The sequence below is a fragment of the Sarcophilus harrisii genome, chromosome 1 (genome assembly GCF_902635505.1).
Source record: "Sarcophilus harrisii chromosome 1, mSarHar1.11, whole genome shotgun sequence".
Lineage (NCBI taxonomy): Eukaryota > Metazoa > Chordata > Mammalia > Dasyuromorphia > Dasyuridae > Sarcophilus > Sarcophilus harrisii.
The window spans coordinates 162743496-162765914 of record NC_045426.1 but is presented as its reverse complement, the minus strand read 5'-3'; the positions used below and the strand labels follow the sequence as shown (position 1 = coordinate 162765914).

The following is a 22419-nucleotide window of genomic DNA, read 5'->3' as shown; positions in this document are numbered from 1 at the left end:
ACAACAGAGTCCTCCCTCAGCATTAGCAACAAGACACCTGTACTCTTCTTCTGACCAGCTATGGGCTAAGAGGTCTGGATGTCACCAGTGCTACCTCTGATTTAGTCACCACGAGGCCTGCTCCTGCTGTGCTGGCGTCAGGGCTGTGCTCATTCTCACCCTGTTAGGACAGACCTTTCTTGCTGACCTTCTAAGTTGTCCTGGATTAGAAAATTGTTTCACTCCATATTTTCTGGGTTCTGATGCTATAAAATTTGTGTAGAGTCATTATTTAAAGGTATTTGGAGAGGTTTTGGTGAGAGCTCAGGGAAATCCCTGCTTTTACTCCATTATCCTGGCTCTAAATACTACCTAAAGTGTGGCGTAAAAAATAATGGCAAGACGATTTCAGAAAAACTTGGGAAGATTACACAAAATGATTTAAAGTGAAGTGAACCACAGCAGAACAACACTTACACAGAGACAGAAATACTGTACAAAGACCAACTGTGAATGACTTAGCTACTCTCAGCGATACAAGGATCCAAGATAATTCCAAATTTCATATTATGATGAAAAAAATGCTATCCACATTGAGAGAAAGAATTGATGGACAATGAATTCAAATTGAATTTATACTATTTTTCAATTAATTTTTTTCATGAGTTTTTTTTTTTTTTTGGTCTACTTCTTTCACAATATGATTAATATGGAAAAACTGTTTTACATGTTTGCACATATATAATCTATATCAAATTGTTTATCATCAGGTTGGAAGGAGGGGAAGGAGAGAAGAAGAAAATTAAGAACTCAAAACTTTTTTTAAATGTTAAAATTTTTCCTTACATATATTTGAGAAAAAATAAAAATATTATATTTTCCACAGAAAAAGAAAAGCCTCTTTCTTTAGCAATTTTGTATAAATTCTGAATCATGACTCATTTTTCTTCTACCAAAACAAAGTTCTTCCTACAATAGGAAAAATCAGCAAAAACAACAAACATATCCAATTCTCTTCTTATAAATTTACCATACAAATTTGTCCTCTCATCCTTTGTGTATCTTTCCTTTTATGTTTGTACCTATTTTATTGATCACATCTTTCACTAATTTTTCTACTTGACTTTTTATACATAAGAGCATTTGTTAAACATTTACTTAGCAATTTACACTTTTAAATATTAGTTATTCTTCAAAACATCTTGGTGTAAAAGGCTAATGTTAATGTTACTTCTCAGTGGGAAAGAACAGGGAAGCTAAATGATTCATTCAGTCTGATTATCTTGAATATACTGAACACCCAAAGAATATGAATACATTCATATTTTCCTCCCAACTTAATCAGCTATACATTTTATTTTCCCTTCAACACCTCTCCCCATGATAAACATTCACTCACTCACCTATACTAGTGTCCTCTTTTTAAAAATTTCAAATCTGTGAAATATACATATCTATAACAAAGGCCTTTCCTAGAAGGAATTAATTATAGCTAAGATGAGAAGAAAAATAGTTGACTGGGACAAAAAAAAATCTTCACAAATTTCTATGATAAAGGTCTCATTTCCAAGATATGTAATTTGATTCAAATAGAATAAGAACCATTCTCCAGTGAATAATTGGTCAAAGGATATGAACAAGTAATTATCAAAGAAAAAAAATCTAAGTTATCTATAACTATATGAAAAAATTCTGTGATTACTAATAATTAGAGAAACAAAAATTAAACCACAATGAGATTCTATTTTAAACTCATGAGACTGGTAAAACTGGCAATAAAAGAAAATGATAAATCCTAGACAGTCTATGAGAAACAGGTATAAGGATGAACTTCTAGTGAAGTTGTGAATTGACAGTCTCTCTGGAAATTCAACTTGGAACTATTGCGCCTTCCCCACACCCCCAATTACCAAGCTATGCATATCTCTTAACCCAGTGATACTACTACTAGGTCGATAAATAAATACCAAAGAGATCAAAGAAAGAGGAAAATGTCCCATGCAAAATAACTTAGAGTAGCTTGGAAAAAAGACGGGAAGAATGCTTAATAATTAGAAAAATTAATATTTTTTAAAAAGGGATTTCTGAGTTTAAAAAACTCATCAACCTTTTGCCATCCTTAGACAACAGAAACACAGGCCACATTCATAATACTAATGGAGAATAATGGAAAGCAATAATCATAAAAACTAGCATTTATGCAGAGCTTTAAGATAAGCAAAACACTTTACATTTGAATTAAATGTGTATAAGATTTGAATGGAATATATCCAAGAATTTTTACAAAATCAAAAGAGTGTAGAGCTATTAAAAAGACTATGGATCAATCTTGATTATTTGTCTTTTAATAAAGTAAAAGCATAATGTGGAGGCTAAAAAATTATTTTTAAACCAAAGATTTGTGAAGGTTACTTACATTGATGACAGGGGAAGAAGCTGACAAGTTTAAACCCTCCAGATCAGCTATTAAGGCTGGAGAAATAGCTGGTGTGAGAACTGCTACTGGTGTGGATACTGGGTTAACTGAAAGAAAAAGTCCAAATTACCAAATGCACATTAAAATTTGATTCATGTCATTAAAGAGAATAGTTTTATTTTGTTGATTTTGTTGATTACTGAATTACTTGATTATTAAATACATGACAATTCTATTCAACAACTTGATCTAGTTAAGTTAATACCAAATTCTGGGAATTACCTTTCCTCTCTTATAGAGAGCAAAAAAAAAAAAAAAAAAAAAATCTATAACTTTTGAAATAGTATATTAAAAAAATTCTTACAAAGAACTCTTCTATCCTACAATAAATGTGTGTTCTGTCTGCAAGGAATTTACAATCTGTATGGGAGGACAGAATATACACATTTAAGTAACAGCTAACAATAAATGGAAATAAATGATGAATGCTAAATAATGCTATGGACAAGTGGCATGGGAGTTCAGAAGAAGAAGTAACTGCACCTGAATGGTCAAGGAAGAGGAAAAAACCTCAAAGGAAATAATGGATGGATGGTTTGTACCGGAAAATAAAATGAAAGCTAGAAATGGTGTTTAGGGTCAGATTGCACAAATCAGGCTAAAGAGTTTGGATCTATTTTATGCTATACTACCCACTCTTAATAAATCAGAGCTGATTTTATATAGTGCTTTCTAAATGCTTACACATATATTAAATTGACTAAGTTGCATAACAACCATGGGACATGGGTACAGGTGTTTCCATTCTCATTTTAAAGATGAAGCTAGTGAGGATTGAGGACATTAAATGCCTTGCAAAGGGTCTCATAGCTAATAAGGGTCAAGCACAGGATTTGATTACAGGACTTCCTGATTACATATGTAGCATGCAATCAGCACTGCCTCAACAGAGAGAATGGGTAAACACTGTAGGACATGCTGAGGGGAGTAAGAAAAAGGAATTGATATTTTTGGAAGCTGAATTCAACAGTACCATATATAGGATGTCCATGTCAGGACAGAAGGTAGGGGAAGACTAGAGACAGGGGAAGAGTTAAAGGCGAGATTCAGACAAAGAACTGAGGAAATCTGAGGGTAGACCGAAGCATACTTGTTAAACTGTCTTTATCCTTCTTGGGGTTTGTGTATGTGTATTTGTGTGTGTGTGTGTGTGTGTGTGTGTGTGTGTGTACGCACATGTGTTTATGTATGTGTGCACATGTGATAAGTTTTCTTTTGTAACATGGTTAATATGGAAATGTTTTGTATGTCTTCATATGTAATCAACATATTACTTGCCTTTTTAATGAGTAGGGGAGGGACAAGAAAAAAGAAGATAATTTGGAACTGAAATTTTAAAAAAATGAATGTTAAAATTTTTTTCCATGTAATTGGGAAATATTTAATAAAACAAATAGAATTTTTTTTTTTTTTAAAAAGAGCAGGTGTAAGATGAAAAAGATCCTAATTACAGTGGAAGCCATAGAAATTAATAGGAAGATATAGGAATGTGAAGGGCAATGAACATGGAAATACAATGGCAAAACAAATTTGTAAAAGGTCATATGGCCAAGTTGATGATGAAAACAGAAATGAAATTCAAATATCTTATCTCTAGCTTTCTTTTCACCACACCATAACAACTTTTTTTTCCAAGTATACTAGTATTATTATCAACATTATTACCATCATCCTCATCATTAATCATCTGTGATGACTGCGTTAGCACCCAGGATACTTTAAAATCAGCCAGAGTCAGGATAAGCAAAAGTCCTTAATCTTTATTCTTTGTGGACTTGAAAGGAATGGCGATAAGAAGTGAGAGCCAGGAGTGACTCTGGCTTTCTCACTCCACCCCCTCGCTCATCTTACTCCACCCAATTTCCTATACAATAGATCAAGCTTGCACAGCATAGTGGGCACAGCACAGCAAAGTGCACAGCACAGCATTCTTTCTCCAAGCATAATACTAATAGAGTATTGTCCAATTAGTAATTGGCCTTAAGTGCTCTGACCTCAGTGCATCTGCTCAGAGTTTTCAGCCCATTACAATCATCACCAAGTTATTCTCAGGGATTGGTAAAATGTACCACTATAGCATAAAAATATGTATCTAAGTAGAATATAAAAATACTTTCTGTAATGGGAGCCAATGTCTAGCCATACTATTCATGCCAAAACTAAGGAAACCAAGGCTTACTGAGGTTTAATTATTTTCTGAAGATCATTCACCAGATAATTAGCAAGACAAACAGAATTAAAACTTAGGCCTGACTAGCCAATCTTGTACTTTTTGTGGCAATCCTTTATGCTCAATAAACAGATGTAAAGAATGCAAATTTTTCTTAGCAGTGGTAAGACCACTCTACTGACCTAATTAGTAAACCAGGTCTAGGGGAAATTCTAATTGATATTCTTTTGACTCCCTAAACAATAGTGAACAAATCTACATTTTTTTTTTGTTATAGTCCCTCAAATAAAATAATAATAATAATGCATGTCTTGTCTTCAAAGTAATAATAATAGTTTATATTTATATGGCACTTTAAAGTTGCCAAGCAGGTAAGGGAAAAGAACAGTAACGATATGCAAGTAATAGGAGTTGTGAGTTACCCACTTTCTCTAATGTTCTAATGCTAACTTTGAGCTTATTCATCTCATGGACACTGTTTGTATACAAAGAGTACAACCCAGAGCTATGGGGAAAATGTTTTGCATCAACTGCTTTTAATACAAAATCTTAGTAAATGTCTTTGTTAAAAGCCAATTAAGTTTACTGGCTGATAGTTGATAGGAAGCACTGTTAATGGGGCTCATGAGTTACACTAGGAGTAGACACTCACAGGGTTACCCCTAGAACCTGAGAGCTGAGGCTACCTTCAAGGGACACATTCATCATATATCATCTCATCTGATCTTCACAATAACACTGTGAGCTAAGATACAGAATACAAATGCCTCTGAAGAACTACAAATTGAATGTTACACTGGTGGTGGGGATGGGATGTGATGAGCAAGACACAATATATACCAAACGAGAAGCACAAAACAAGAAATGAACAGGAAGAAAAGATGGGTTAGTAATGGGGCAAGAATGAGGGCAGGTGGACATTCAGAGTTCTACACCTACATTCTCACAATGTCTCATATTTAATCCTGCCAATCCTGACACTCCTGTCCCTAGACAGACTCCCTCTAGTAGACTACTAGTAGACTACAGGCTCAGCAGGACTATGAGAGAAAGAATTAGAGAAACACAGATAGAATAAAACACTTACAATTTCTAGTCTGCATCTTACTATATTGAAGATGTTCAGTTAGTTTTAATAAATTATTTAATGACTATTCTATATCCAGTCCTCTGTTTAAAAACTGATCTGCTGCTGCCCTTAAGAATTTAAGATTTCATCAGATGCAAGATAGACCCATATGAAAGAACATGATAAATTAATATATGATCAAATCTTGTACAAATGTATGCTAATGTGGACTATAAATAGGGAGAATCTTCATAGGGAAGGAAGAACTGCAAGACAGAATATGAAAGATGTTTGGGGTAGATTTGGATAAGTTAAAAAAAAAAAGCTACTGCAGACTCAGGAAACTGTGGGGGATAAGGTATAAAATAGTTTGACAAACCATGACTCTGATGTGTATAGAATACTACTACTGAAAAATGGTGAGAAATAAATTTGTAAAGGCAAATTGGGTCAGATTATGGAAGATAATGTTAAGATGACTAGCATGGATTGAATTTGCAGGCTAGGGTCTCTCATTTCCTAAGGGGGAAATTACTTTTTTAAGTAGGATGTTTCTTCAATAGATAGATGGTAGGGTTTTCAAGCAATATGAATGTCGATAGCATATCACTGGTGGGGAGAATAAGGCACCCCTTTTTTTGCCACTTGTGGGAACACTGCAAACTTTATTTTCCTCAAAGCTATGGGAAATACAACACTATAGCAACAGAGCTGGTCAAAGACCTCTAATGATCAAGTCTAAAAAACAACCCAAGATCTTTTGCACATTCTTGATCGTGATAATAGGTCCTCTAATTTCAATTCTAATGTGTTTATCATGATTAAGCTGGTGAGAGGTGGAGGATAACCTGGAAAAAACAAAGAAAAGAGGCAAGAAGTTCAATCAGGAACCTATCACAATAATTTAGGCCTGAGTGTAACGATTGCGCTAGCACCCAGGACGCCCCAGAATCAGCAGGAGTCAGAATAAGCAAAAGTCCTCAGTCTTTATTCTTGGTCCCCAGACTCAGGATTGAACAGGATGGAAGCAGATTCTCTTCAACCTCCTTCCTCTCATCTACAGCGGAGAGTGTGCCTCGGGCTAGCTTTTCTCCACCCCCTAGTCTCTCCTACAATTCTCTACACACTAATCATTGAGCCAGTACAGATAGTGGAAAGGACCATTTTCCAAGCATATGCCCATAGAGTATTGTCCAATCAGTAGTTAGGCTCAAGTGCTCAGCAGTCCCGACCTCAGTGCATCAACCCAATAGTTTCAGCCCTCTACATCTGAGGGCTTTTAACTGCAATGCTTTATAGAATTCTTTATTAAATAATGTTGCTATTACACAGTACGATGTTCTCCTGGTTCTATTCACTTCACTTTTCATCAGTTCATATAAGTCTTTCCAGGTTTTTCTGAAATCATGCTGCTTGTCATTTCTTACAACACAATAATATTCCATTATAATCAAACAGAAAGCTGTTTAGCCAACAATGCATCTCAGTTTTCCCACATCCCCTCCAATATCTAAGGTTTTCCTTTTTTGTCATATGAGCCACACTGATAGGTGGAAGGTGGTGTATCTCAGACTTGCTTTAGATTTGCATTTCTCTGATCAAAAGTGATACCTATTCTCAGCAATACAATGTTCCAAGACAACCTCAAAGGACTAATGATGAAGAATGCTATCCACTTCGAGACAAGGGATTGAACAAAGACTGAAGCATGTCATTTTTCAATTTCTTTCATTTTTTCTCCTTTTGAGTGTTTTTGTACAAATTGAATACTAGGGAAATTTTTTACATAATTGCACATGTATTTAATAAGCTATATCTGATTTTTTATCATCTAAGAGAGGAGAGAGCAGAGGGAGGAGGAAAGTAATAGACTCTGGAATTCAAACTTTTTTTTTTCTTTTTTAATATTAACTAAATTTTTAAGGGTTACACATGTACATTCATTTTTTACATATTTCCATATAAATAATGTTGGGGGAGAAATATCAGAACAAAAGGAAAAAACCATGAGAAAGAAAAAAAAAAAAAAGGTGAAAATATACTTCAGTCCACATTCAGTCTCCATAATTCGATCTCTGGATGTGGATGACATTTTCTATCCAAAATTCACTAGAATTCCTTTAGATCACTAATTTGTTGGGAAGAGCTATGTTACCATGGGTCATCATCACTAAATCTTGCTGTTGCTGTGTACTTTATTTCTTAGTTCTGTTCACTTCACTCAACATCAATTCATGTAAGTTGTCCCAGGCTTTTCTGAAATGAGCCTGCTCATCATTTCTTATAGAACAATAACATCCTACCATTTTCATATGTCATAACTTATTCAGTCATTTTACAATGAATGGGTATCCACTCTTTTTTCAATTCTTTGCCACTACAAAAAGAGCTACTACATACATTTTTTCACATGTTGGCGCCTTTTTAATTTGGAATGCAGACCCAGTAATGACACTGCTAGATCAAAAGGTATGCACAATTTCATAGCACTTTGGGTATAATAACTCAAAACTTTAAATAAAAATGTTTGTTTTTTTTTTTTTTAAATGGGGGGGGAAGGAAGAATGAAACAGAATGAAGGAAGAATTAGAAACAATCAGTGATTAGAGAAAGGGAATAAATAAAGAAGAAAGAGTCAACTGGTGGTATCATTTAGCAGAAATGAAGAATTTTGATTACGGAGCAGGTGAATTTAAATTATAAGACATATAAATGTTTAGGAGGGGACTGAAAATATACAATTGACACTTTGGTTAAGAGGACAGTGCTAGAGAGACAGATTTGGGGATCATCTGCAGATACAATAAGTTTTAGACAGAAAACATGAGAAGACTGAGCCTTGATGCAATTCCACAGCTTTCATGTGGATGGGGAAAATGAGGTAAGCAGGAAAAAAAAGACAGAAAAGGTACAATCCAAAAATAATAAAAGAGACAGAATAATACAATTTTCATAGAATTCACAGAGGTCAAAAGAAAGTTTTTCAGAAGGTAGGGGGATACTGGTCAGTGTTTTAGATGAATATTTCTTTCTTTCTTTCTATTTTTTTTTTTTTTTTTGATAAGGCAGTTGGGGTTAAATGACTTGCCCAGGATCACACAGCTAGGAAATGTTAAGTGTTTGAGGCCAGATTTGAATTCAGGTATTCCTAATTTCAGGACTGGTGCTCTATCCACTGCACCAGAAATATGAATATTTCTTGAAACAAGGTGTATAATAGGTTCAATTTGGCTATTATTTTTAAATGAGATTTTTATCACATAAAAATATTAATTTAGTTATTAAGATACATAATCTTGGAAAACCATCTTTACAGACAAATTTTAATCCTTTTTTTGATTACACAATGAAAAATATTTTATATGATGTATCTTTCACTTCAGCCTTCATTGTCAAGAAACTCAGACACAAATTCAATGTCAAATCACTATAATTATTCTATGTATTAATAAATATATATGTGTGTGTGCCCTTGAGTCTTTTATCTTATTTCTTTAAAAAAAAAACCAAAAACCTTACATGTTCTATATTTTGTATTTAATTGTTAGGATGTCTAAATTAATTAATTAATTAGTTAAAAGGACAAACAGAACTGTTTCAATGGAATAGAGATTATCTTACAATCTCATAGCCACACAAATTTACTCATCTTTCTCCTCTACTAATGTTCAGCCCAAATGTATGATCAATCACAGAAATTTAATAATTTTTTACTGACTGATTAAAGATGATAAAAATATCACACTTAAACATATATTACTTCAGAAGTCTTCAACATGTTTTCACATAAATTATCTCCTTTGACTCTCACAATGACACTCTTAACATAGGCAGGACAGGTATCATGATGCTCATTATATAAATGAGTTAGGAGCTGCTATTCTTAGCATTTGATTGACCCTATATGAAATGTTAACTGGAAAGGAAAAGCAATGGTTTATACTTAAGTGCTATACCTGTCAACTTTCCCCCAGTTTTATAAGTGGTAGTAGTGCCAATATAATCCTCATTTTTACACAGCAATAATGCCAATGATATTTTTTGAGATGTAGGGATTTCTTTATTAGTATTTGGTATAAATTACCAAAGTAAAATAAGCTTAAATGATTTTTAAAAAATTCTTCTACCCAATGATTTTATTCATATACAGGGTATACCAAAAGTTTTAAGCAGTTTTAAGCTTTAAAAGCTTATTACTAATAAGATTTTTGGAATACCCTGCACGTAGCTGTTGCAGTATCTCGGATGGAGGGCTAGGCTTGAAGTCAGAAAGACTTAAATTTTTACTCTTAAACTTACTAGATGTGGGACCCTGGGTAAGTTATTTGCATTCTATTTGCCTTAGGCAACTTCCTAGACCTTAATTATGGCCTATGGATGGAATTTTCCACTGAAGATACAGCTCAGATCCTCTTCTTATTTTCATAAGACAGCTGTGGTAGTTAAGAAAACTATGAAGAGGAAAAAAAAAGAAACAATTATCAAAATTAGGACTAAGAGGAGGCAAGGTAGGTATTCTGCAAAGGTGCAACACAGGAAAAAAAAAAAGCAATTTCCTTGCTAGTAACTTTTCTAAATGGTCCATTATTACGGCCTTATCCCTTCTATGAAAAATACAAATTGTTCCCTAAATGTCAAGACATATGATTTCAGGAAAATTCCATCTAGGCCTTTCACTCTATAAAGTATTTAACAGATGCCTAAAGTTGAATTAAAGAGAGATTCTATAAAAAAAAAAAATCAGTTGATCAAAATGAAAATTATAAACTTCAAAGATGTAATACTTACAATCATCTAGATCTAGAAGAGAAACATCTTTTTTATTAGGTTGTCTTTCTGGCCAAGTTTTCTTCTCTTCTTTCTGTCAAAAGTAACACATATTTGACAGTTTACATATTTTTCCATTTAAAAATAATTTCTCCCTGAATTTCAAAAACAAATTGTGCTAGTGTGTTTTGCTTAGAGTCTTAAATATTATTCAATGTATACATAAAATGTTTTTAAGTGTAAGTTGCAAATTTAAAATTTTGGCATAAATGACTAGATGATACTCTATCTCTAAATAATAAATAAATGTCTTAAAAACATATGTTATTCATAGATGAATGGATATTCAATAAAAAAAACTTGAAGATTAAAATCAGAACTGTTTAAATTAAATAAAATACTTTAGGAACATAAAAATCAATTTTTGGTTATGATAAAAACAACAAAATTAAATAAATCAAAATTTTCAAATAAGTTACAATCTTTTAATATGTGAAAATGATGCTTTATAACAGATAAGGAGTTCATATTAGTTAACTGCTTTTAGGGTCTCCCTCCCCTCCTTTGACTCACTACTATGTTACCACATTTTCACACATTTTAAGGACTTTGATAAAGTTAAGAACAACTGTCTAAAGGAAAGACTTGAAAATAATACCTATTCCTTTTTTTTTCTTTTCAAAGAAAATAAATTTTATATACAAAACAAGTATTCAAAAAAATTCACACAAAGAATTCAAGAAGAGAAAAAATTCTAGCTATTTTATTCATTTATTTTACAATTCAGAAATTCTGCTTTTCTTTGTCAGCAGCAGCAGCAACAAAATTAAAGCATTCTCAAAGGAATGAGATTCTATTTTTTAAATGAAAATAAGCATGCTTTACTCTGTATTCATATTTCATAGTTTTTTCTCTAAATATGGATGTCATTTTCCATCATAAGTCTGTTTGAATAGTCTTGTATCATTGTATTGCTGAGAAGTGCTGTCTATTGTAGTTGATCATTGCACAATGTTGCTGTTAATGTGTATGTTTTTCTGGTTCTGCTCACTTCACTGAATATCAGTTCCTATAAATCCAGGTTTTTCTGAAAATTGTCTGTTCATCATTTTTTATAGCACAATGGTATTCCATTACATTCATATACCACAACTTGTTTAGCCATTCCCCAACTGGTGGGTATCCACTCCACTTCCAATTCTTTGCCACCTCATAAAAAGCTGCTATAGATATTTTTGTACATGTGGGTCCTTTCCCCTTTTTAATAATCTCTTTGAAATATAGAGTTAATCCCGGTGTTGTTGAATCTAAGGATATGCACAGTTTTATAGCCCTGTGAGCATAGTAATAAGATTCAATTTCTGGAATCTCAAATTCAATTCCTGGAAAACTGGGTTTAAGAAAATTTCCTTTTAAAAAAGTTTTTCTACGAAAAACTAAAGTTCCCTTACTTTACTATATAACTAATGCCCTTGAACATTATGTGATATCTTCATTCCGCAAGCAATCGAGACCTCTACTTCATCTATACAAACTACAAAATTGGAAACATAAAAATGAGTAGATCACATATAATCTTTCCCAGTGGAGATGAAAATACACACACACACACACTCTCTCTCACTCACACATGTATGTGCACACATGCTCAAGTGCATGCACACATACATGTGTACACACACAATTGAGCTCACCTACTTAGCTTTGTGCCTTTTCTCACCATTTTCCTTTAAACTATCCCTATTCTTTTGAGAGTCAATGCATGATCACATCTAATTATCTAATGGAATCTTAATTCTAAAGTATTTTCTTCTAAGTAGCCTTTAAATATTAGAGAAGTAAAGCTTGTTGACATTTCTCTAGTAGCCAAGTTATCTATGTTCCAAAGGATATAGCAGTTTTGGTTCACAAATAAGAATAAAATATGTACCTTTTCACTTTTAATCCATCATTGCTAAGGTTCTAAACATATATTCCTTTGTTCTTAATCCAGAAGCAATAATCTTGGTCTGACCCTGTTGGCCAAGAACCATTATGCCTACTCCCAAAATCCTGGGGAACAAACTGACAGTTTAAACTTCAAGTTTCTTACACTGTGAATAAATTTGGCTATAGCTACACCAGACCAATAATTCATTTCCGAAACTTTTAAGTCTCTTGCTTATTGTTAATATGCTAAGAATCAGTTGTTGGGATATATATATAGTACACTCTAGTAAATTAATTCATGACTTATAAATAAGCACATACTAAATGCTGAGTAACCAAATAGGAATTCAGGAAGAATTTATCAGAGTCAATGTCACTTTGTCTTTAAGAACTATATTTCCTTTAAGTTAAATCATCTTGAGTCATAGGTATAGGAATGTTTAACGTGAATACTATCTACCAACACCTGCTTTTTAAAGATGAAAACATGAAGACAAAACAAAGAAAGTAGAAGGCCCAAGATATTGTATGTGTTATGTGAATGATACATAAGCCAAATTACTTTATTATTTATATACTTATATTCACTATGCATAATTTTTAAATAATTTCAAGATTTACTTAATGCCAATTTTTCCCTCGGCACATTCCTCCTATTCCCTCTTTTTTCTATATCTCTTATATAAATATATGTTTAGAAATCTATGTTATTTGGAATGTGAAGGGGGGGGGTCACTACCATAAATTCAAGAAACAATGAAAATAAAGATATTCACTCTTCATACTATGCTACCTACATACCACTTCTAATAATATCAGAAATTCCAAACAATTTCCTCCAAAATTATAAAAGCTGAATGCTTCTAAGACATGTTTCACCCAAATATTTTTTCCATACTGACAATTCAACATCAACTAAATGAACAATCCCTTTTCTTCTTTAAAATTTTTAAGCCTTTTTTTGTGATCTCAAGTAAAAAATTGCTTTAATGTCCAGAATAAACAGATGAATTTTGGTTCCACAGCTTAGAGTCAAAAAGTTGTAAGTTTAGTGAAAACACAGACTCAAGATAACAATCCCAACTCATCCAGGTTATCATTACCCAGCAAAAAAGCTTAGTACCATGTGACATTTGAAAATGTTTCACTGAGCAAAAAAAAGTGTAGTTTCCTGTAAGCTACCATAGAGCATGACTATCACCTGAAAAATTAGCACCCCATCAAATCAAGATCAAAGTACAGCTTGAAATAAGTCTACATCTTATTTCCTACTGCACAGCTAAGAATATATAACAATATCTACTAAATATATATAATGTCACATACACAGAACAAAGCTGCAGATGAAATCGGCATAAGCTCTTATTAGAACTTAAAAGACAAAGAAAAAGGTCTTAAAAGGACAGAAATTCATTGACTTTCTGGGAAGAGCAAATAATAGTGACTGAAATACAACATTAGCAACAGATAATGGTCATTTCTGCTGAATTGAAAAAGCCTTGCATTCCAAATCAAAGCTATAAAAAGCTTGTGGTGTGCCTGGCATTTCCCTCTTACATTATATTTCATTGTTTATCTAAATTTTTTTTTTAGAAAATCAAAACATTTTCTTATTCAAAGCATCTACTATGAAAAGAAAAATCTGAATTCTAAACAAAGAAGTTAAGAGCCATATTCCATCTAACATTCCTCCATTTGCAATTCATCTTGGTAATAGAGACAGAACCTGGGTAAATGCATATAGGAGTTGAAGCAGGAGATTTCTCTTGCTCAATGCATAATTCATGTGCTCCGCCTGCAAAGTGTGTAAAATGAGAATTTCACACCGCAGCATGAGCCACGGAGCTGCAGAAAAAAGGCAGATGAAATCATATTTTACTGTGTGAATTTTATTTCTTATCCCACCAATGTTTATATAAAACCATCATTGACAAACCAAACGCATTGACAGATCACCCACTGTTTCCATTGTGTTAGCACTTGAAAAGAGATCAGGCAGAAAGATAAGACAATTTGTTTTTGTATTTTTTTTTTAAATATGGGATTAGGTTTTTAACAGCTCAGTGACTGTATTAAACTTGTAAGGGCAGTGGGAACTGCTCCTAAAAATCTCAGCACAAAAAGATCTGGCTATCAATGTATCTTTCTCCAATCTGCATTTTGTTTGTATAATATTCAATTACACCTTTGAATACTTCCAAGAATTCAATTTTTTTTAATGGAATAGTAAGGCACAGTTTAAAAATATCAAATCCTCTGTTTAAGACATGTCAAGTTACTGAAAATGGGGAAGAAACAGGTCTCTCAAGTAGCTATTAAGTTTCAAATAGAAACACACACAAAAAAAATGTGTATTATACCTGTAAAGATTTTTGCTTATTCTCAACACTCATTTTCATTTTAATAAAATCAGCAAGAAAGATACATAGGTACAGCATGACAGGAAGCTAATGTAATTCACATGAAGATATAAAAAAGTTTTTAATCTTAAAATTACAAAATGGGATAAATATTATGCAAAGTTCACCAAAACAAAAGTCAATAGTGAAATCCAAGACACAGTTCAATGCTAATGTCTAGTACTATAAGGGAAGATATTTGGAGAATTTATAGGGCAAATATTTGCACGAAATATTTTCAATTAGAGTTGTCAAGGCAACCTATTGATTCTCATGCCTCCATGCAAATTATGTACAGCTGATAAAATTAATATTAAATTTAAAACAAGAACGCACTGGGAACTCCAAAGCAATTCCCATTTGTTTAAATTCAGTAAAAACTAAACTATTATTTATTCACTTAACAGAATAACTTAAGATAGTTTATATCAAAATCTAAAGTCTTCAAAATCCACAAATTTTATATCACTGTCAAAAAATTAACCCTTTTAAAAAACTATTTCTTAAACAATCAAAATATATATGAATAAAGTTTCCCCGGGAAATTTTCCTAATCTTTCTGTATTAGTACAACACTCACAGAATTAATCTGCTTTAATCTATGATATTTTCCATTTGTCAGATCTTTATGACATATTAAGGTTAGCTATCTAAAATCTGTGTATTAAAATCTTATACAGGAAGAAACACCAAATACAGGACCAATTTCTTTGTATGAATCTTCAACTGGGTTAGTATAATGACATATATACAATAGGTCTCTTCAATTTGTGATAACAATAGACAATCACACCTATAACATTGCTATGCATTCAGATGCTATTTAATTATTTTGATAATTAGAAGATAAATTGTTAAATTTCAACCATACCACTGTGAATTGTTATTTTCAGGATCCTATGAATATCTGTAATAATACAAGTTTTTAAAAGATCTGTATGTGAAATACTTCTTGTAACTAGAAAAATGCATTATTTCACATTGATGGTTTTAGCTTTGCATAAAATGACATGCATAAGGTAGGATTCATATGAAAATGTCCTGTCCTGAGAAAACATGTAAGATAAGGAATAAAAGTCTTTTCATAAGAAATTCATTACTATTGTTTTATCAGTATCATCTGTAACAGTGGTGTCAAATCAAATGGAAATGAGGGCCACTAAATCATATATAAGTATCTCTAAGTACTGTATCCTGGCTTAAATTTTAAAATGTAATATTATATGTGTTTTATTTTATTTTTATTTGTCTTATTAAATATTTCCCAAATTATATTTTAATATGGCTTGGGAAGCCCTCGGAAATGTTTGTCAGCTGTATTTGACAACTCTGATTTAAAACAGCAGTGGTTGGTACTTTAATTATTATTACTTTGTTAAGATATTTTGCATATAGTTAAAATATTATATTATACTTAAATATGTGACTAAAGGACTAACATGAAGATGGGTACCATTTCTAGCAAAAGGGAAGCTTTTTTAAAAGACATTAATTTAAACCTAACCTTCACCATCTGTTCTGTTCATAATTTTAACTAAGAATAAAATATAATTATAACAGGAGATAGCAGATAAAGTGATATAAATGTGAATCTTTTCTTGCCATCAGTGATTTTTCTGCTGACCCTTTTACAAAGGAAAGCATTTTAATTATTATGAAAAATTTTCATAATTAATATGTTCAAAATCCTTTAAAAAGAACATAGCATCATTCATACACATTTTTATTTTTTCAATTAAATCATATTCTATAAGTAAAATACAAAAATTATCAATCAACAAACATTTATTAAAGACTTAATATGTGCAAAATACTGTGTGACATATGTGGGATAAAAAGACAGATGAACAGTCTCTGTACTCGAGGAAATAATATACTATTAAGCATGCATGCCATGTATGTGTGTATAAATAAATATAAATTTTATGTATCATATACAATGTAGATATACACATATATACATGTTTATTTTATCCATATGCACTATGTGGATTAGTGTGCATTGTGTGTAAATACTTAGTGATTGTAGGGGACAGAATGAAGGTGAAAGAAAGCACCAACGACTGGAAAAACCAAGAAAGACATCATAAAGAAAGTGATGCTTGAGTTGAGATTTGGAGGAAACCAGGAATTCTAGGATATGGAGGTGAGAAGAAAGTGAATTCCAGGGTTGGGGGACAATCTATGCAAGACACAGAGATGGATGATGGTACATCATGAAAGAGAAAGAAAGCAGATTATGTCTATAAACAATACAATAATTTAGTCCTCTACTTCTATTCATGTGCTAACTGGAACTAGAGGATTTCACACACAACCAAAATGTTAAGTCCACTTCAATTAATGCTAATTTAATTTAAACTTGGCATTGAACTAAGGCAACCTTTTTACTCAATAAGTGACTCTCTCTCTCTCTTCCCACATAGATTTTTTTCCCCCCCTTCTAACTCAAACTTTTTTTTTTTCTCTCCTTAAACCTTCCACATTTACCACTGCCTTCACTATTTTTTCTGAAGACTTCATCTTATGCTTGGGAAAAAAACAGAAATTATTCATAGTAAGAGTGTTACCCTGCCACTTATACCTCAAAACTCTGGTTATCATCTCCCATTCTTCCCATTACCCAAATCTCTGATAATGATGTGGACTTGTCCTTATCAAGACCAACACTCCAAATATGTGGTCTTAATCCCATTCTCTTTTTCTCCAGTGGATTGCTGGAGTCCATCTTTCTTCGCTCTCCAATCTTTCATTTCTTCCTATCTGTTTTCTTCTTTGTTGCATACCAATATGCTTCAATCCCTCACATTCTTAAAAAAAAAAAAAAAAGCCCTCAGTAGATCCTACCAAAGGAATTCTGAGTGTCAGAGAATTGATGCTTTCAAATTGTGGTATTAGGAAAGACTTGTGAGGTTTCTTCAGACAGAAAGGAGATCAAATTGGTCAGTATTTAAAGAAATTAAGATTATTCACTGCAAGGTCAAAATCTGAAGCTTAAATATTTTGGCCATGTGATGAGAAAACAGGACTTATTGAAAAAGACTTGATGTTGGGAAAGATTAAAGGCACAAGGAGAAAGGGAAAACTGAGGATGAGATGGATAATGTCCTGGAAGCAATGAACATGAGATTGGATGGATTTGGGGAGATAGTGGAGGTTAGAAGGGCATTCCAGGGTCCAAGAAGTCATGAAGAGTTGGAAAGAACAACAACAAAGTTACTGAGCTATTCCATTCTTCCCATTAATAGTCAAACTCCTCAAAAAAGCTATGCACATTCATATCCTCACCTTCACAGCCTGTCTTCGATATCACATAAGTATAACTCTCTCCAAAGCTACCAATCAGTTAAGTAATCAATTGTTGAGAATTTATTAAGCAATAACAATGTACCAAGCACCTGTTAGGTTCTGAGGATACAAAGAAAACACAAAATGGTGCCTGCCCAAGAAGCTTACATTCTAATGGATGATCTCAAGCCTTGCCGAAAAGGATAGTTTTTTTCTATGTTCATCATTACTGATTTTTCTGCAGCATTTAACTCTTGCTAAATACCTTCTCCTCTCTCCTAGTTTTTTTGTTTGTTTGTTTGTTTTTGGTGGTACTACTTTATCCTGGTTCTCTTCTAACTTACCTATTCCTTCTCAGTTTCCATAGCTTGATCATCACTCATAGCACATTATCTGTGAGTATGTCCCAAAGCTGTATCCTGGACCCTCTTCTCTTTTCTCTGTACATATATTTTATTTAGTGACTCAACTCCTATGGGCTTAATTATCACTTCTATGTAGATAACTCCCAGATCCTTATTTCTACCATCATCCCTTTCCAACTGGATATCCTATAGAGGTTTCAAAGTTAATATATGGCAAAAGAGAATTCATAAGTCTTTCTCAATCTCAGATCTCATTCCCTTATGAATTTCCCTATTTCTATCAAAGACATTACTATTCTTCTAACCTCCCAAGTTCTTAAAACAAGTATTATCTTTAACTTTTAATTTCCCTTGATCTCATATATTCAACAGTTGTCACTCTATCTGTATTAACATTTCTCAAATCTGACCCTTTTTTTGCAATTCACATTTATCACCTAATGATGTGCTCTATGGTGTGGGGTTGGTTACCTGTTAGGAGCTGCAATCTCTAAGTTGATTGGCAAAGCCCAGCACTGAGATCAAATGTACACAGCACTCATTTAACCTTGTATAACATTTACCTTTCATTACTGGCTTCGTGTAATGTAATCAATAATTAACACTTAACCACAAAAACTTACTCAAATATTAAATGTCAAATGTAATAACATATAAAGGTCAATAAGTCAGACACATGTCTGAAGACTATGTTGACTAAAGGAAAGTATATGATCATGATAGAGTATAAAATAAAGCCTGAAGGAGCCTGAGAGAAGTGGGAGCATCACTTTCCTCAGTTCCTTACTCAAACTACTCCACGACTCCTGTCTTTTTTGACGCCGACCCTATTCCTCTTGCTCAGCCCCCTGAACCCCCTGCAGAGGCTGGACCCCTGCAGTCACCAAATGATGGCAGTCACCAAAAGTTGGGATTTGGTCATGTGAAGAATTCACAATGGCCATTCTCTTTGGCAAAAGGTAGATTTATTTAGGAAAAGAAGTTAACATCCAAAATGAAGGGATACAATAGACACCAGGAAGGATAAATATGAAATAGTGTGGGAGAGCATATGAAAGACAAGTTCCTCAGTAGAACTCAAATTACCATGAGGTTGGGCAGTCCTTAGCTGGAAGGCTAAATATAGAAAGGGACCTAAAAAATTAGTTAGCTGTAAGGAGAAGTGAGAAGCATAGTGGGCTTGGGGGAAATATAAGGTGGCAATGGGGAAGGGGAAAGACACCATGAGGCAGAGAGCCAGACTGACCCAAAGAAGGCAGAAGTCTTGAGATGGGCTAAGTAGATTTTATAGGGAAATTTTAACCCCAGGGACATGACTGGGATTTCTGGCAGGGCACAGCAAAGTGAGACTGCTCGAGACCTCTCGGGTGTGTCTCAAGGGTTTGGCATAACTTGGTTTTCAGCCTAGACGACCTCCCCAGAGGATGGGACCATGTAGCTAAACTGATCTCTATCACAGCCTTCTCCCTGCCTGCCTCAGGGATCCATTTTTTAGTTCTTCTCTGTCAAAAACACCATTCGGAACCTCATCAACTAGATTATTGCAATGACCTAACTGATCTCCCTGACTCAAAAGCTCTTCCCATTCCACATAGCTACCAAAATGATTTTCCTAAAGCATAACCAAGTCATTATTCCTCTGCTTTAAACATTTCAGTGTCTTCCTACCAACTCAAAGATAAAAATAAAAACTTCAATAATGGTCCCAAAATTTCTTCCTGCTTTTAGTACATACTCTCCTTCCTGTATTCTACAGTTCAGATAGACTTCCCATCTTACCATTCTTCATATATGATACTACATCTCTCATTTACATGTATATGTTTTGGTTATCCTCCATTTTTTGAGCAATCCAACTCATCTCCATCCTATTTCCCTTAATATTTAGGTCCAAATGCCTTTTCTGCATGAAGCTGCTCTTGATCTCTCCTGCAGCTGTTTCTCTCTCCTAAAACTATATTGTTCTCTATAATTCTTTACATATATTTTATATGTGCGTGTGTGTGTGTGTGTGTGTGTGTATCATACTATGCCCCCATACAGAATGTAAGCTCTTTGAGGGCAGGAGCTGTTTCATTTTTTTTTTCTTTTTGTCTCTAATGAGAATTCAATAGGCATTTATTAAGTGTCTATTATACCAGACATAGTGCTAAGTGCTGAGAATACAAAAAAAAAAAAAAAAAAAAAAGTAAAAGACTGTTCCCAGCCTTAAGGAGCTTATATTCTAAAGTGGGAAACAAGTAAACAAATATTTACAAATAAGATATATTTTCAATATAAATAAGAAATTAATTAACAGAGAAAAGGCACTAGAATTAGGATGGGTTGGGAAAGGCTTCTTGATCTTTATCTAAATTTATTATCTATTTTATTATGTTATTTCATTTAATCCTTACAATATTATATATGAGGTGGGGATTGGCAACATTAACACTATATAGGAAGCTGCTTTAAATAGCCCAAAAAATCACACCCCCTATCTCAGAAGATCATGAACTGAATTAAGAATTTTTAAATACATCAATAAAGTCACTGAAACTTTGAGAAATGCTTTACAATCCCAAATTCATCCCATTTCCCCTGAATACACAATCTTAGAAGTAAACAGAATATGCAGGAATGAGAAAAAAAGATTTGGGAAGTTTGGAGATTGCAAAGCAATAAATTTTCTATACTCTTTACCAAAGTAAGATAAGAAAAAAGTGTCAAACTTTTGCCTTCGTTGTTAATATTTAGAGCAGAAGTCATTAAGCACAATAACAACAAGTTTCTTGCATTTGACAAATGTCCAACAAATTCTTCTAAACAGAAATATGGCAAAAGTAATTTACATAAAAAAGTCCAAATCACTTGTAGAGAATATATCAAGCACTAGTAATTTCTCCAAATAAATGAGAAGGAAGAGGATTTAGAGAAAGGAAGAAATTATACTCATCAGTGAGATTTTTAAATAAGTTTTATTTAGTTTTAAATGGACAAAAAAGATGCTCATAATATAGGGGAAATATTTTTATAAGGACATATCAATCAATTAACATGTATTTATTAAGTGCAATCTGGTATGGTTTCCTAAAGCCTTACTTTATGAAACATCTTGCATTGTTTTACAATGACTTTCTACATTTAGAGTTAATTGAACACAAGATACTTATTGTTATATAGGAATTCTGTAGGCCTGAATCTTAATAACTTTTGCTCAATAATTTTTTGAGGCATAAAGTAGACTGAGATACAAAAAGGTAAAGGATAAATTTAGCACACTAACCTCTTTTGTATTCCTTTACCTATCATTACCATCACAAATTCCATTGCCAAAGTTATATAATTTACCATGAACCACATCTCTTCACTCTAATGTCTCTATACATTCTCTTTGCCCTCCTCAATAAAGACTAACAGAATTTGAACATTAAGCACCAAGGAATAACTCATGTATAGTTCACAGATCCTACAAAAAGCAACTCGAGAAAAATTTGATATTCTATATGCTAGAAAATATCAACCCATAATCAACAAAACCATTTAAGAAAACTCAATTAAGGTATATGCATTTAACATTCCACTATTTTATTATTGTCAACTCATCATTTCCCAAACAATGGTTTCTTGGTATAAGCAGTATTTAATGTTAATTAGAGCATTTACAATAATCTTTTAAATATTTAACTTTTTGGTAATTTGGTATGAAGACAATGAGATGATAATAAATTGAAAGTTGATGTCCTAATGATCTTTAATATACAGATAAATTAATAGACTTTAATTCTAAAAGTCCCTAAAATATTTATTTTAACTCTGAAAATGAGCAATCTAAAGGTAATGAATATAAGAATCCTTAACTGTCCAATTCAAATTACAAATTGTAGTCTAAATTTGCAATTGTACTATATACAAAAATGTATAAAATGAAGAGCTATGACAAATAATGAAAAATAAGGAAATGCCTATATTCTGTAAGGAATAACTACATAGGGGAA

At 32.8% G+C, this 22419-nt stretch overlaps 1 protein-coding gene across 3 annotated transcripts in view; it reads right to left on the bottom strand.

The window, feature by feature from the left end:
- AP3B1 (adaptor related protein complex 3 subunit beta 1) overlaps nucleotides 1-22419 on the bottom strand; it is a 309786-nt gene that overhangs the window by 76292 nt on the left and 211075 nt on the right. For all 3 annotated transcript variants that reach the window (XR_004233861.1, XM_003759422.4, XM_031966179.1), the window contains exons 21-22: nucleotides 10483-10555; nucleotides 2396-2502 (exon numbers count right to left, since the gene is read on the bottom strand). Coding sequence is in view for 2 of the 3 variants with exons in the window: in XM_003759422.4 (XP_003759470.1) it covers nucleotides 2396-2502; nucleotides 10483-10555 (180 nt within the window). In the remaining variant the exon portion in view is untranslated. The remainder of the gene's footprint in view (nucleotides 1-2395; nucleotides 2503-10482; nucleotides 10556-22419) is intronic.